The 17,169-nt window shown below is 44.5% G+C and overlaps 1 protein-coding gene across 2 annotated transcripts in view; it reads right to left on the minus strand.

Moving 5' to 3' along the window:
- Positions 1 to 717: 717 nt before the first annotated feature.
- nelfcd (negative elongation factor complex member C/D) overlaps positions 718 to 17,169 on the minus strand; it is an 81,472-nt gene continuing 65,020 nt past the window's right edge. For both annotated transcript variants that reach the window (XM_078236356.1, XM_078236355.1), the window contains 4 exons: positions 11,227 to 11,322; positions 9,835 to 9,975; positions 6,987 to 7,116; positions 718 to 1,493 (listed from right to left, as the gene is read on the minus strand). In XM_078236356.1, the coding sequence (XP_078092482.1) occupies positions 1,459 to 1,493; positions 6,987 to 7,116; positions 9,835 to 9,975; positions 11,227 to 11,322 (402 nt within the window). In that variant the 3' untranslated portion in view covers positions 718 to 1,458. The remainder of the gene's footprint in view (positions 1,494 to 6,986; positions 7,117 to 9,834; positions 9,976 to 11,226; positions 11,323 to 17,169) is intronic.

The raw sequence follows: 17,169 nt of genomic DNA on the forward strand, positions 1-17,169 counted from the left end.
AGTTAACTAACAGATAGTGAGTATTTGGTTTATGCATTGCAAGTATTTAATGTTGTTTAAGTAAGTACAGAATAAAGGAAATTGTGTTTAAGTTCTTAAAGTCGACTTTGTGCCTTTATTCGCTACAGAGGTTAAAACACACAGGTTTGTAGAACAGTATCTTGTTTTCCTGTTTTTGTTTCCTGCAGTGCTGTCCTTTATTCTGCTATTGACACTTACTCTGGTTCAATGCCTCATTTCATTACTATAACCATTACTCCTCCCTTTGCTTTTTGTTCCATGACATCTTTGTTATTTAACCTCTCCTGCTGTCTAACCTTCTGCTGACCTTTTCTTGTTTTACCTGACCCTCCCTCACTTTTTCCAACCTAAAACCTATCATATTTGAACTTTTTTTCAATTCCGAATTGGGACTGCAAATGTTAATTCTGTTTCTCTCTTCTCAGACGTGGCAAGAGCTGCTCAGTTTTTCCAGCATTTTTTCTTTCTATTTAACTTAATGAGGAGAATTCCAACAGCTTATTTGGCTATTGATTCTAGTGATTTAAAAAAAGCTTCTAATAGCACACATTCACAATAATTTATAAACTCAAGTTATATTAGAATCAAAAATAATAGCAACCATAAAACCTGTTGCAAAAGTATTATCTATACCACTCAAACAGGTTTATTTAGACACAATGGTCCTTTTCCTTAAAATAATGATTTGAAACTGTGAAGGTATAGCATAGCGATTAGCCTTTTATCCACACAGTAAATACACAAATAATCTTTCTTTCCTTGACTTGATTTTTTTAAAGACTTATTTCGTGTTAATGTGACCTGACTGGAGAAAGTTGGGAGCTGCAGAGGAGATATTAAAGAGCTGCATGCAGCTCTGGAGCCACAGCTTGCAAATCTCTGCCACACTGGATGCTGCTTTGGTCTCTTCTCCTAATATATTTCCCTCTAAAACTGGACATCGATCTAGCTAAGTTATGCAGCCAGTGTTCTGTTCTCATGAGTCGGAGACACTTGGAACAACAGCTTGCATTAGAAACCCCACTCCTCAACTAGATGCAAGTGAGGAAACATTATAAAAACTATTTGGAAGTCATCATTCATGAAAACAAGGCGGCCACATCTTTATTTTGACCACACCACTTACAAATACCATATAACTTTCAGGCCCAGTTAAAGAAAAAAAGAAAACCACTGTTTCTACATTTCCTCTTTAGTCATTAAATATGTAAAAAATATATAAAAATCTACCAATTATTTCTCCTGCAGACCGCTAATGATTCATGTTCAATAATCCTTGGGTATGTTTTGCATTGTGGAGGAATGCCAGACATTCTGCAGATATTCCACCATGTCCCATTAGTCTTACTGCTCAGAATATCTCTCTCACATCCTCTTGTTGGTCGGGCTCAGGATGTTCTCTGTTCCCATCGCCATTGCTCTGCCTTCTTCACAGTGTTAGTTCATCATGATGAAATTGGATTTGCAGTGTGCTGGAAGTACACATTACACACAATGTTTATCAGGTGTTTACAATCACTTAATGCTAGCAACCAATTCCTTTCATCCCTCCAGCCAAGAATTGGGTGATCTGTTCCCAGAATCAAAACCAATGCTACTTTGCCCCAGGCCTTAGGTGGTGTGCACCCCTGTTTTAACACCACTCGTCGGGGGCGATTCTCCCATCCCAATGACAATGGAACATCCCATTCTTTTAGCACGGCCGGTCAGGAGAATCGTATGTGGGCTGTTACAACGCGTGCGCATCTCCGAGCCCCAGATATCTGGTGCGGTTGGGACCACGCTGGAAACCAGTGGGAACAGCAGGTAAGTGATTTTAATCTATTTTTAATCTTATTTTAATGTCATTAGCAGACCCGGGACTGAAGCCTCCGGGCCTGCTAGCATCTCCCACCCCGTCAGTGCAATTTCACTCCGGCGATGTTCAGTCTAGCTCCCCACTTTTGGGGAACGAGCGGGAGACACTGCTAGAGTGAAGGGGAGTGGGGAACAATCAGGGCCCTCTAGGGGGTTTGGCAGCGGAGGGATGGTGACCCCTGGGCATAGGTGCCCAGGAAATGCCAGCCTATGCCCCTAGGCACTGCCCAAGGAGCAAATGCCCATACCCAGAGGGCACCTTGGCACTGCCCACCTGGCATGGGGCAGTGCCTAGGGGGCGGGGCCAAGGGGGCGATCGGCAGGGTTCCTGCTGCCACTTTGCATTGGGATCGATCGGGGCTGGAGGGAGACCAGCGAGTGGGGTGGGGTGGGGTGGGCTGGGGTGGGGTGGTGGAGGCGGAGTGAAAGAGAGTGAAAGAGGGTGTAAGAGGGTGTAAGAGGGTGTAAGAGGGTGTAAGAGGGTGTAAGAGGGTGTAAGAGAGTGAAAGAGGGTGGTCTGTGCCTGGGGGTGGGGGGATTGTCACTGCTTGGGGGCAGCGGGGGTGATCAGGGCTGGCCCAGGAGTGATCATGGGGAGGGGGTTGCTGGAGGGGCAGCACTGCGAGGGTCCCGGGCTGGCCAGTGGTCGAACTGGCCAGCAAAGTGCAGGCTGACAGTTCGGGGAACTGTCAGACTCTGGCGTGAATAAGCCCCGCCCCGAGTTTTTAATGATATTCACGATTGTGACCTCTGCATTGTGCAGAGTGTGGGAGATTCGAGTGTGAACTTCCACTGAAAAAACAATCATGCGTTCGATAAGGTCCCCCATGCAAGACTTCTAGAAAAAGTGAGAGGGCATGGGATCCAAGGGGCTGCTGCCCTGTGGATCCAGAACTGGCTTGCCCAAAGGAGGCAGAGAGTGGGTATAGATGGGTCTTTTTCTAAATGGAGGTCGGTCACCAGTGGTGTGCCCCAGGGATCTGTTCTGGGACCCTTGCTGTTTGTCATTTTCATAAATGATCTGGATGAGGAAGAGGAGGGATGGGTTGGTAAGTTTGCCGACGACACAAAGGTTGGTGGGGTTGTGGATAGTCTGGAGGGATGTCAGAAGTTACAGAGGGACATAGTTAGGATGCAAGACTGGGCGGAGAAGTGGCAGATGGACTTCAACCCAGATAAATGCGTTGTGGTCCATTTTGGTAGGTCAAATGGGATGAAGGAGTACAATATAAAGGGAAAAACTCTTAGTACTGTAGAGGATCAGAAGGACCTTGGGGTCCGGGTCCATAGGACTCTAAAATCCCCGCAGGTGGAGGAGGTGGTTAAGAAGGCGTATGGTGTGCTGGCTTTTATCAATCGAGGGATTGAGTTTAGGAGTCCGGGGATAATGATGCAGCTACATAAGACCCTCGTCAGACCCCACTTGGAGTACTGTGCTCAGTTCTGGTCACCTCACTATAGGAAGGATGTGGAAAAGATTGAAAGGGTGCAGTGGAGATTTACAAGGATGTTGCCTGGATTGAGTGGCATGCCTTATAAGGATAGGCTGAGGGAGCTCGGTCTTTTCTCCTTGGAGAGACGAAGGATGAGAGGAGACCTAATAGAGGTGTATAAGATGTTGAGAGGCATAGATCGGGTGGACTCTGAGGCTTTTTCCCAGGGTGGAAATGTCTGCTACGAGAGGACACAGGTTTAGGGTGCTGGGGGGTAGGTACAGGGGAGATGTTAGGGGTAAGTTTTTCACACAGAGGGTGGTGGGCTAGTGGAATTGGCTGCCGTCAGTGGTGGTGGAGGCGAACTCAATAGGGTCTTTTAAGAGACTCCTGGATGAGTACATGGAGCTTAATAGGATGGAGGGTTATAGGTAGGTCTGGAAGGTAGGGATGTGTTCGGCACAACTTGTGGGCCGAAGGGCCTGTTGTGCTGTAGTTTTTCTATGTTTCTATGATTTACACCAGTTTTCCCATGAATTCAGCAATTAGAACATTTTTTGGGAGAATCGCCCCATAATGTCTCCTTAGATTGATTGGTTGAGGTCAGCATTTCACCAAGTGGAATAAAGCCACATGCTAAAAACTCCATAATGTTGCCGGATTAAAGAAGTGCAATTCAAAGATGTTCTGATTGTAGATCGGGGGTTGGGCAAACTTTCCCACTGGAGAGCCGTGTGGAAATTATATGGGGGGGAGGGAGTAATGGCATAAACACTCAAAAAACAGTTATAATTAAGATAAATTTTGGTACAAATAAACATTAAACCTTTGTGATGATAATTATATCATTGTAATGATGCATTGTATACAATAACAAAAACAAATTATTTTCTTTCCCTCTTGGCTTAATTTGGTCACCCTTCTTTACAATGGCATCATAGTCTGGTGTCACTCTCTCTCTCTACAGATGATACCTGACATGCTGAGTACTTCCAGCAATTATTTTTTTCCTTTCAGGCTTCCAGTGTACAAAGTATTTTGCTTTTGTCTTGTCAATATAAATGTTGCCTTACTGTGATCTACAATATGGCATTTCAAGAAGCACCAAACGGAAAACAGTAAAGAAAATGTGGAGACCAAAGGGTATCTCTGAGGCTTGTGGAGAGTGTTCTGTATCATCTCCCTGCCTCTCATTGCTGGAGCTGGAATGTCATAACCCGTCAGCACGTTCTAACAGAGACGCCACCAAGTGTATCTGTAACTTCCACAACAATTTCTCATTTTCAATTTTCACAAAACTCTAACCTACAATCACACATTTCATCTTTCATACAATACATTGATCATCCTTCTTCTCACAAGCTAAATCTTAACTATATGGGGTGGCACATTGGCTAGCACTGGTACCTCAGCACCAGAGACCTGGGTTCAATTCCAGCCTTGGGTCACTGTCTGTGCAGAGTCTGCACGTTCTCCCCGTGTCTGCATGGGTTTCTTCCAGGTGCTCTGGTTTCCTCCCACAGTTAAAAGATATGTGGGTAAGGTTGATTGGCCATGTGAAATTACCCCTTAGCATTAGGGGGACTAGCAGGGTAAATATATATGGGGTTACAGGGTAGGGGTAGGATTGTTGTCGGTGCAGGCTCAATGGATCGAATGGCCTCCTTCTGCACCGTAGGGATTCTATATCTCTGGAAGCAACAGGAGATGTTTTTTTAACTCCAATTTTCAGGAGTGCATAAACAACTAATAATGGAAATGCACACCTCAAAATGTTAAAGAAAACTTCAAACTTACACATTTTGGAACTTGCTGCAGGTATTTATGTTTCAATATTTCAATCCTTTCACCCCCAGCAGAATGTAGATCATGTTTTTGCAGTGTCTCCAAATCTATTACCCTCTGGTTCTTTTGCCAATAACTTTAAATCTGTGCCCTCTGATGACCGACCCTTCTGGCACCAGAACCAGTTTCTCGTTATTAACCTAATTAATAGTCTTAATGATTTTGAACGTGTCTATAATATCGACTCTTCACTTCCTCTGCGGTGAGCACAACCTCAGCTTTGCTCATATTCCCATTCCTCGTACCATCATTAATGTGGATATAGGAATCTATAATGAAAAACATTGACACACAGATGCAAGGTTTTTATATAGATTATAGATATGTAGCCTTTCTAGTGGGTGAAGGCTGACTTCAGGGCATTGTTTTGCCAATGCAGACCTGAAGGTCCCAGGTTCAGATCTTGGTCAATCAGCACCCACAGCTCCCAAACTCACAGCAAGAATTAGCCCCTTCAGTGAGGGAATGAGAAAAATGGGAAAACCATGCTATATAAGGGTTGACTTGACTTTTCATGAAGAGTATTAAAATGAAAGTGAAAAATAAATTGAAGTTATGAAATTATTTTATATTTACTTGCAAAACCAAAATGCAAATCAGAACTGCAATAATCTAATATGTAATTTTGAATATGCACTTACTTTGTGCTCACCGTTCCCCCTCATGCATTCACTTCCTCTAACATGGCAGCTGCACACACTCCCCAAGACAAGCGCACCTCTAATCACTGGCCAATTCCGTCTTACCTTGTCATATTTCCCTTGGAATACCTGGCCATAGGCCAGAATGCCGTAATTTGCCTAGGTCTGCGATAGATCATGCAATCATATTGCATGGAGGCCATTCAGTCCATTGTGCCTGTCCTCCTATTGTCATGAGCAGAAATTTCACAGCGAATCTAACACGCACATAATAATTTGGGGGTTTGGGTGGGTCAGGGTGTGTTACCCCTTCACCACCGTTTAAAAGTGCTTTTGTGGATATGGTGCATGGCCAGAACTAGAGCCTGGGAATACTCACTGTAGACTGAGCAAGGCCACTTGTTAGTGTGAGCAGAAGCGGCCACTTGTTAGTGTGAGCAGAAGCGTCCACCCGAAAGATTCAGGACAGATGGGATCAAAAGAGACAGGGGTGGCAAAAACTCACATTTTAAACTATTCCTTTGTTAAGTAAACAACAGCAACACGCAGCTCCACAAGAAATATCAATTGCAAGTGGAGCTCAACTTGACTTGATTCAGCAATACATTAAGTATCAGGTTTCTGGTCAGGTCTGAATGAGCAAATACAATGATGTTTCTGTGAGTGGTCTATTCACAGATACTTTACTGGCGGTTAAGTATAGTGTGACAGAGGATTTCAGCTAGAAGATCAGCTGAGTAAGAAACTGCTTGCATTAGTTGGTAGCTTTCATAATCTCAGGACAGCTAATAAACCTTTCAAATATAGTCACTATTGTAGTAATATGTACTAAGGTTTTGCAAACAGCAAAGTAATAATGACTAGATAAATTGTTTTTTCTCAATGATAAATATTGGTCAGGACACAAAGGAGAATTCTCCTGCTATTCTTTGATAGAACAGCACTCCAGTTTAATGTCATATCTGAAAGACAACACTTCTGATACTGCAGCCCTCCCTCAGTACTGCACTGGAGTGTCAGTTTAGATTTGAGGAACAAGCAATAACCTGCTAATGAAGCGCCACATCCAAACTTGGTTTCTCTCTCTCACTGCGGATGGCCCTACAATTCCAGAAATATCCACTTCTCTAACTTGAGATTTCTAGCATTTATGGTTTTCCTTTCCATTAAAACCCTGTTCTCCACTTACCGATGAACTCTGCCACCGCATCACATTCCCCTTCCGTTTTAATTGTTCCAACAATGCTGTCGTTTTCCAAGATTGGAAGAAACAGGTGGACAAAGTCCGAGGTGTATGGAGGGGCAATGACATCCAGCACCTGCAAGCACACAATAGAATCCGAAAATGAGACAACATAGAAGGTAACAGTCGACCCATTGTGCCTCTGGCAGTACTTTGATAGAGCAATAAGATGAGACTTTCTCCATAGCCTTGTGTTGGAGTAAAATCAAAATTAAAGGACACAAAATGGTTACCTGGCACAAAATGGACATGAAGATGTGCTGACTTGGGCACAGACATTGCACAGCAAGTTAAAACCTGTTAGTGTTTGAATTGCTGCAGGAAACCAATCAGACCTGAAAGCACCTTAGCTTTAGATAAAAGCAGGACCCAAAACAAAGAGTTTTGATAACGAGATCAGTCATTGATGGGGGACATAAATGTATAAATGTATCTACTCTATGTACAACGATGTGTTAACTGCCAATGTCCTTGTCTACTCTATGTGCAACGATGTGCTGTCGATGTCCGTCCTTGTCTATTATTTGTATAACGATGTGCTAACGGCTAATGTCCGTACTTGTCTATTATTTGAAAAGTATAAAGATGCTCAACTGCCATTGTAAAGTTGAGAAGGCGCACTGCGGAGAGCCCAGTGCTTCTCCCAAAACTTTGTCCGATAAAACTGTGTGTTGAATCTTTAAGTCTGACTCTGAGTGGTAATTTTCCCACAACACCTTGTAAGTGTTTTCCTTGCAAGTAAATATCCAACCCCTTTTGAAAATTACTATGGAATCTGCTTCCTTCAGGCACTATGTTCTACAGCACAACTAATTGCTGTGTAGAAGAAATGTTGCCTCTGGTTCTATTGCCAATCACCTTAAATCTGTGTCCTCTGGTTACAGACCCTCCTATCAATCGAAACAGTCTATCAAAAGTCTATCACCATTTTGAATTCCTGTCAAATCTCCTCTTAACCTTCTCAGCCCTAAGGAGAACAACCCCAGCTTCTCCATATAACTGAAGTCCCTTATCCCTGATGACAGCACTGGAACAGTGGGCTGAATTTTTAAAAATATATTTGTTCATAGGATGTGGGTGTCGCTGGCTGAGCCTGCATTTGTTGCCCATCCCTAATTGCCCTGATTGGCTTGATAGGCTATTTCAGATAACATTTAAGTTACTGTGAATCTTGGAGTCACATGGAGGCCAGAGCAGGTGAGGATGGCGGATTTCCTTCCCTAAAAGGACATTAGTGAACCAAATGGATTTTGTTTTTTTACAACAATCAACATGGTTTCATGTTCATCATTAGACTTTTAATTCCAGATTTTTACTGAATTCAAATTCCACCATCTTCCATGGTGGGATTTGAATCTGGGCGCCCAGAGGATTACCAGTCCAGTGATGATACTATTATGCCATTGCCTCCCTCTGTGCAATATATGTTTTATGTTTCTATTCTAAGAAACCTTCTCTACTCTCTCTCCAAAACACTGACATCCTTCCTGTACCCAGAACTGAACAGCAGGGCGAACCAATGCTTTATAAAGATTCCTCTCAGGCGGTCCTACCACCTTTGAAGATTAGTGTATTTATAACCCCAGATGTCTCTACCATAGCAACCCCTTTAAAGTTATCATTGAGTTCATGTTGCCTCTCCTTATTCTTCCTACAGAAACATGTCATTTCATATTTCTCTGCGTTTAAGAGGAGTTGGTGATTTTGTGGTATTGTCACTGGATTAGTAATCCAGGAACCCTGGGAAAGAGGGGGCCCGGGTTTGAATCCCATCACAGCACACAGTGGAATTTGAATTAAAAATTCCAGAATTAAAAGTCTAAGTGATGACCATGAAACCATTGTTGATTATCGTAAAAATCTATCTGGTTCATGAATGTTCTTTAGGGAAGGAAATCTGCCACCTTTACCTGGTCTGGCCTACATGTGACTCCAGATCCACAGGAATAAGTGCCCTCTGAAATGGCCTAGCAAGCCACTCAGTTCAAGGGCAAAAAGAGACGAGCGATAAATGTTAAACAGAAAAAAAAATACCTGCCCATTTCACCAGTCTAAATCTTCCTGAGATCTCAATCTTTTACATTTTTGAGTTTGCCATTATTTGCAAACATGGAAATGATGCTTTGTATATCCAAACCCAGGCCGTATGTCAGAAAAAACTCTGATTGTTGTATGCCTTACTCCATGAATATTAACAAGCGACCATGATTCCCTGCTTTCTGTCCCTTAGCCAATTTCCTATCCATGCAGCCACGCCCCTTTAATCCCAAGCACTTCAACTTTACTATCAGATTGAAGGTTGGATCCTGGAATTGCTTCAGTGATTTGGGGACGACATGCTCAAGTAACCAATTCCTGAATCCAGGAAAGAACATTCTGTATCAATCGCTGAGCACCAATTGAGACAGACTCTGTCAGATTGTACCAAACCCCTATGTTGTCCCCACCACAAGGGGCTGACTATCCAGATTCCTGTTCAGCAGGGCTGCTGATCAGACTGGACATTCCTCAATGCTGCCTGCTGTATAGTGCATACTTCTGGACATTAGGTGAACACAGGGGCAAGTCTGGTGAGATGATGCGTTAGGATAACTCGGCCTGTGCCATCAGAGTGGCCACTTGGGTGGAATAGCCAAGAGCAGCAGTGCCTCCATCCCTGCCTGAGTTAGCATCTTTGGCACAGCAAGGAAAAATCTGCAGCTACAAATGCAAAACGCACAGTAAACGCTGTCTGCCTGACACGCTTGTGCATTGAGCAGTCACTAAGCAAGAAATCAGTGCGCGGGCTGCTGACCTCTGTGACAAAGTATCTGATGAGTGAGATATCTGTGTCCAGTTTCTCCAGACATTTGCGGATGTAGCTGACCACGGGCAGGACATAGCCACGACTCAACAGATGGACCATCCTGTCCAGCAGCGTCTTTTTCAACTCCAGCTAGCAGTAAACATAAGGAAAAGATATTAAACACAGAGTAACCTTCCTCTACAAGCCCCCAACCCTCTCTGCCCATACCATATTACCCCAATAATCAGATCAAAGGCAAGGATGTGGAACTGAGAGTCAGAAGTCTCCAGGGTTGTTGCAGTGTACAGGCCAACCTACTGGCCTTGTGCACTGGGTTACCATGGGGTGGAGAAATGGAAATCAAGCATTAAGCAAGGGATGGTTGATGCCAGTATCTGATTGTAGCATGTGGATACAAGGCAGAGAATGGACTGACACCCTAACAAAAGGGCCTCACAGCCAATCAGCCAAGGACCTTTGAAGTTACACGGATGCTTCTTCTAGCTATGCCCTAACTCCAAACTGTACTGGAAAGAAGGCCCAAATGAAGCTCACCCTCACAGGACAGAAGAAAACTGTCTCACAGAGAGCACCAAGGGACAGAAGGTTTCTCCACACTGTTTGCGACCAGCAGCATTAAGATACCTTGTTAGATACAAGCATGCTATAACTACACAGGAGTTCCACCTGTCATGCAGTGCACAGAAGGCTCTACTACACATTACCCACATTGCTTCAGAAAGAGGTTACCATTTAACACAAATTACATTCTTCTGTCAATTGGGGTGAATTTCCAGAACACTTCTTCCAATGGATTCATATCTTGTGAACATTAGGTGACAGCTGACTACAGAAGGATCCTTAATATATGTGCAGCATGGTGGCTAGCACTGCTGCCTCACAGCATCAGGGACCTGGGTTCGATTCCCAGCCTGGGTCACTGTCTGTGCAGAATCTGCACCTTCTCCCCGTGACTGTGTGGGTTTCCTCCGGGTGCTCCAGTTTCCTCCCAGTCTGAAACACATGCTGGTTAGGTGCATTGGCCATGCTAAATGTACCCGAACGGGCGCTGGAGTGTGGCGACGAGGGGACTTTTACAGTAATTTCATTGCAGTGTTAATGTAAGCCTACTTGTGACACTAAAAAATATTAAACTTTAAGATGCAAAATGGAGCCTTAATCCTCTCTACAATGACAAGACTCAGCTAAAATCCTGCTAGAGTGATCACACACAGTTTTCTAGTCTCCACCAGAATGGGACCTTCCATCCTGTCTATGAGGTTGCTCTTAAATCCCAGTTCCTGTAGTTAACCAAAACCAAGCAAACAGTCAAGTGCTTGGCACTTTTTTTGGATTGTATTTCTGTCCCTGCTCCAGGAGCTCTCTGCGGCAGGGGATTACCTGCTCCATGACATCAAGCTGGGAATGTTCAGTCTCAAACAGTTTTACAAGGAGCTGTAGAACTTGGGGATGCAGGAGTTGGTGGCAGGTGCTGATCTGAAGAAGAACACAAAAGTAAATGAAGAAATTACGATCACAGTCCTAAATTCATTCAAAAAAACAACACAACAGGTCAACTCCCCAAGTGGTCATGAGGTACAATAGTGGTCAGTCCCTGGGCAGCAGTAGGGACGTTCAACTTGGTCTTAGCCCTACTCAAGGTAGCCAACAAAAACGTCAGCCACGGATCCCATTCCAGTTAACTATAGCCCTGGCAGATCTGGAATGTTCCAAGTAATGTTCCCTCTAAATTTTTGTTATTGTGTCTGCTCACTTGAATGCACAGTAGCTTTAAACATTTTACGTAATATCTTAAAGGAGACAGCTTGTGATGAACTGCATGGTAACTTCTGGGTTGCTGGATGGCTGCACACATAGCACACAGCTCACAGGGATCACTGATTCCAGAATCACAGAATTGCTATGGTGCAGAAGGAGGCTATTCAATCCATTGTATCTGCACCAGCTCTCTAAACGAGCGTCATGCATTAATGCCATTCCCCTGTCTTTTCCCATACCCCTTCACATTGTTTCAGTTCAAGTTCTTGAATGCCTCGATTGAACCTGCCTCCACCACACTTCCAGGCAGTGCATTCCAGACCAGAACCACTCGCTGTGTGAAAATGTTTTCTCTCACATCACATTTGCTTCTTTTGCAAATCACTTTAAATCTGTGCCTTCTCACTCTTGATCCTTTTACGAGCGGGAACCATTTCTCCCTATCTACTCTGTCCAATCCCTCATGATTTTGAACATCTCCATTGAATCTCCTCTAAGCCTTCTCCCGTCCGGGGAGAGCAGTCCCAACATGTCCAATCTATCCTCAAAACTGAAGTTTAGTGACCAGATAGGATTTTTATGACAATTTGGGAGTTTCATGATCACCTCATCATAGTCCAGATTTATTAATGAACCGAATTTAAGCTCCGTCAACTGCCACACAGGGATTTGAATTTGAAGGGTCCAAAAGATTATGAATTACTTATTCAGTGACACCACCATATTGCTGTCACCCTTGCTGAAAGTTAATTAGCTTCACTGTAATCAATCTGGCTCAGTTTCCAGTAAGTAGAGTTAAGATTTCGGTGTTGGGTTACACTTACTGTTGAGTAATCGAACTGGATTCTGTGCATTGTGTTGGGTGTGTAGCATACTGACTCAGCTAGTTTCCAGATTAACCTGATACAGCCAGTGCCCCATGTTCAGTTTCAGTCCCTGAGCTCAGGGGAGAGCAACTCCGATCTACCATGGTCACGTGCCTGGGGCTCCTCCACCTCCTCCCTTACCTGCTCCAGGTGAGTCAGGGCACAGGTAGCCCCCAGAAGGACTATTCTGTCTACGGGCAGTGTCTAGGAGGCACTACTTGGATCGGGATGACTTTGTGCTGCCTGTCCCATCGGATCCAGATTGTTCCTAGTTCCATCCAGCGCGCATTCCATAACGCACCAAGGAACACATCTGGTAGGAACTTACACTTACGAACTGTGTTGGGCATATACAGCTGTCTGGTTTGCTGCCACATTGTTTATATGAATCTTGTGCTCACTAAGGTGTGGGACATATTGCTGAAGAAGGGAATACACTGCAGTGGTGATGTTGAGGTCTTGCTGGGGACAGTTCCAGTCCCCTGATTCAGCATGTGTGCAGGAAGTGCCTCCAGCTGCAGCTCCTGGAAGCTCGAGTTTCAGAGCTGGAGCGGTGGCTGGAGACACTGTGGAGCATCCGCGAGTCAGAGAGTATCGTGGATAGCACATATAGAGAGTTGGTCACACCACAGGCTCAGACTCCACAGGCAGGAAGGGAGTGGGTGACCACCAGACAGAACAAGAGAGATAGGCAGGTAATGCAGGAATCTCCTGTGGCCATTCCCCTGCAAAACAGATATACCGCTTTGGATACTGTTGAGGGGAATGACCTCTCTGGGGAAAGCAGCTGCCAAACTCGTTGCACCATGGTTGTTTCTGCTGCAGAGGGGAGTGTGCCAATGCAACAGTTATAGGGGACTTAATTGTAAGAGGGTAGACAGGCATTTCTGTGGTCGCAAACGAGACTCCAGGATGGTATGTTGTTGCCCTGGTGCTAGAGTCAAAGATGTCTCGGAATGGCTGCAGGACATTCTGAAGGGGGAGGGCGAACAGCCAGTGGTTGTAGTACACGTTGGTACAAATGACATAGGTTAAAAAAAGGGATGAGGTTCTAAAAGCAGAATACAAGGGGCTAGGAAGAAAGTTAAGAAATCGGACCTCAAAGATAGTGATCTCAGGATTACTACCAGTGCCACGTGCTAGTCAGAGTAGAAATGACAGGATATATCGGATATAGTTCTTTCAGAGAACTGTAATGTTCTATGAAAGATGTGGAAGTGTTGGAAAGGGTGCAGAGGAGATTTACCAGGATGTTGCCTGGTATGGTGGGAAAATCGTATGAGGAAAGGCTGAGGGACTTGAGGTTGTTTTCATTAGAGAGAAGAAGGTTAAGAGGTGACTTAATAGAGGCATACAAGATGATCAGAGGATTAGATAGGGTGGCTAGTGAGAGCCTTTTTCCTCGGATGGTGATGGCTAGCACGAGGGGACATAGCTTTAAATTGAGGGGTGAGAGATATAGGACAGATGTTAGAGGTAGGTTCTTTACTCAGAGAGTAGTAAGGGCGTGGAATGTCCTGCCTGCAGTAGTAGTGGGCTCGTCAACATTAAGAGCATTCAAATGGTTATTGGGTAAACATATGGATGATATTGGAATAGTGTAGATTAGAGGGGCTTTAGATTGGTTTCACTGGTCGGCGCAACATCGAGGGCCGAAGGGCCTGTACTTCGCTGTAATGTTCTATGTTCTAAATACGTGGCTGAAGAGATGGTGTCAGGGGGAGGGTTTCAGGTTCCTGGGACATTGGGACCGGTTCTGGGGGAGATGGGACCTGTACCAATTGGACGGGTTACACCTGAACAGGACTGGGACTCCTTGGGGATGAGCGACCATAACACGATAGAATTTTTTATCAAGATGGAGAGTGAAGTAGTTAATTCGGAGACTAGGATGCTGAAACTTAATAAAGGAAACTATGAGGATAACAGGCGTGAGTTGGCCTTGATAGATTGGGGAGAGTTACTTAAGGGATGACAGTGGATAGACAATGGCAAATATTAAGGAATGTATGGGGGAACTGCAGCAACTGTTTATTCCTGTCTGGCACAAAAGCAAAATGGGTAAGAGGGCCAATCCATGGCTTAAAAAGGAAATTAGAGAGAGTATCCGATCCAAGGAAGAAACGTACAGATTGGCCAAGAAAAATAATAGGTCTGAGGATTGGGAGCAGTTTAGAATTCAGCAAAGAAGGACCAAGGGATTGAGTAAGGAGGGGAAAATACAATACGAAAGTAAGCTTGCAGGGAGCATAAAGACTGACACTAAGAGTTTCTATAGATATGTGAAGAGAAAGAGGTTGGTGAAGACAAATGTGGGTCCCCTACAGACAGAAATAGGGGACAAAGAAATGGCCGAGGAATTCAATACATATTTAGGTTCTGTCTTCACAAAAGAGGACACAAATCGGATGCCAGAAACGGTGGAGAATACAAGGTTTAGTGAGAGGGAAGAACTGAGGGAGGTCAATATTAGTAGAGAAATTATACTGGGAAAGTTGATGGGATTGAAGGCGGATAAATCCCCAGGGCCTGTTAATCTTCATCCCAGAGTACTTAAGGAAGTGGCTCTAGAAATAGTGGATGCATTGATGGTCATCTTCCAGGATTCTACAGACTCTGGAATAGTCCCTGCAGATTGGAGGGTAGTGAATGTCACTCCAATATTCAAAAAGGGAGGTAGAGAGAAAACAGGGAATTATAGACCAGTAAGCTTAACATCGGTAGTGGGGAAAATTCTCGAATTCATTATCAAGGACATTTAGAAAGCAGTGGCAGGATCAGACAGAGTCAGCATGGATTTATGAAGGGGAAATCATGCTTGATAAATCTGTTGGAATTCTTTGAAGATGTAACTAGCAGAGTTGACAAGGGGGAACCAATCAATGTGGTATATTTGGGCTTTCAGAAAGCGTTTGACAAAGTCTCGCAAAAGAAGTTATCGTGCAAGATTAAAGCACGTGGGATTGGAGGAAGTGTATTGAGATGGATAGAAAACTGGTCGGCAGAGAGGAAACAAAGAGTTGGAACTAATGGGTCCTTTTCAAATTAGCAGGCAGTAACTAGTGGGGTGCCATAGGGATTGGTGCTGGGACCCCAGCTATTCACAATATATATTAATAATTTGGATGAGGGAATAAAATGTAACATCTCAAAGTTTGCAGATTATGCCAAGTTGGTGGGAGGGTGAACTGTGACGAGGATGCAGAGATCCTTCTGAGTGATCTGGACAGGTTGGGTGAGTGGGCTAATCAATGGCAGATGCAGTTTAATTTGGATAAATATGAAGTTATTCACTTTGGAAGGAAAAACAAGGTGGCAAATTACTACCTGAATGGCTGTAAACTGGGAGAGGGAATGTGCAGCGGGACCTGGGTGTCCTTGTGCACCAGTCACTGAAGGTAAGCATGCAGGTGCGGCAGGAGGTAAAGAAGGCAAATGGCATGTTGGCCTTCATTGCGAGAGGTTTCGAGTACAGGAACAGGGATGTGTTGTTGCAACTATACAGGACCTTGGTGAGGCCACACCAGCATTGTGTGCAGTTTTGGTCTCCTTTTCTGAGGAGGGATGTTCTTGCTCTCGAAGGAGTGCAGCAAAGGTTTACCAGATTGATTCTGGGGATGGCGGGACTGATGTATGAGGAAAGATTGACTAGGTTAGGATTGTTTTTGCTGGAGTTCAGACGAATGAGGGGGGATCTCATAGAGACTTATAAAATTCTAACAGGTCTAGACAGGATAGATGCAGAGGGGATGTTCCCGATGGTGGGGGAGTCCAGAACCAGGGGTCACAGTCTGAGCATTCTAGGGTAGACAATTTAGGACGGAGGTAAGGAGATATTTCTTCACCCAAAGAGTGGTGAGCTTGTGGAATTCATTACCACAGGAAGTAGTTGATGCTCAAACATTGAATGCATTCAAGAGGCAGCTGGAGGCGCTTGGGGCAAATGGGATCAAAGGTTATTCAAATGGGATCAAAGGTTATCAAAGGTTACAGAACGGAGTGGGAATAGAGGGATACAAAAGAATGGTCTAGTTTGGACCAGGGAGCGGCACAGGCTTGGAGGGCCGAAGGGCCTGTTCCTCTGCTGTATTGTTCTTTGTTCTTTGTTATGGAGAAAAAGTTGGATTAGGCTATTGAATTTAGGGAAGAAGTAGAAAGGGTCAAGAGCTTCAAGTTTTTACGTGTCCAGATCACCAACAACCTATCCTGGTCCCCCCCATGCTGGCACTACGGTTAAGAAAGCCCACCAACGCCTCGACTTTCTCAGAAGACTAAGGAAATTTGGCACGTCAGCTACAACTCTCACCAAGTTTTACAGATGCACCATAGAAAACATTCTTTCTGGTTGTATCACAGCTTGGTATGGCTCCTGCTCTGCCCAAGACTGCAAGGAACTACAAAAGGTCGTGAATGTAGCTAATCCATCACGCAAACCAGCCTCCCATCCATTGACTCTGTCAATACTTCCCACTGTCTCGGCAAAGCAGCCAGCATAATTAAGGACTCCACGCATCCCGGACATTCTCTCTTCCACCTTCTTCCTTCGGGAAAAAGATACAAAAGTCTGAGGTCACGTAACTACCGACTCAAGAACAGCTTCTTCCCCGCTGCCATCAGACTTTTGAATGGACTTACCTTGCATTAAGTTAATCTTTCTCTACACCCTAGCTATGACTGTAACACTACATTCTGCACTCTC

The sequence above is a fragment of the Mustelus asterias genome, chromosome 20, assembly GCF_964213995.1.
Source record: "Mustelus asterias chromosome 20, sMusAst1.hap1.1, whole genome shotgun sequence".
NCBI classification, from domain to species: domain Eukaryota; kingdom Metazoa; phylum Chordata; class Chondrichthyes; order Carcharhiniformes; family Triakidae; genus Mustelus; species Mustelus asterias.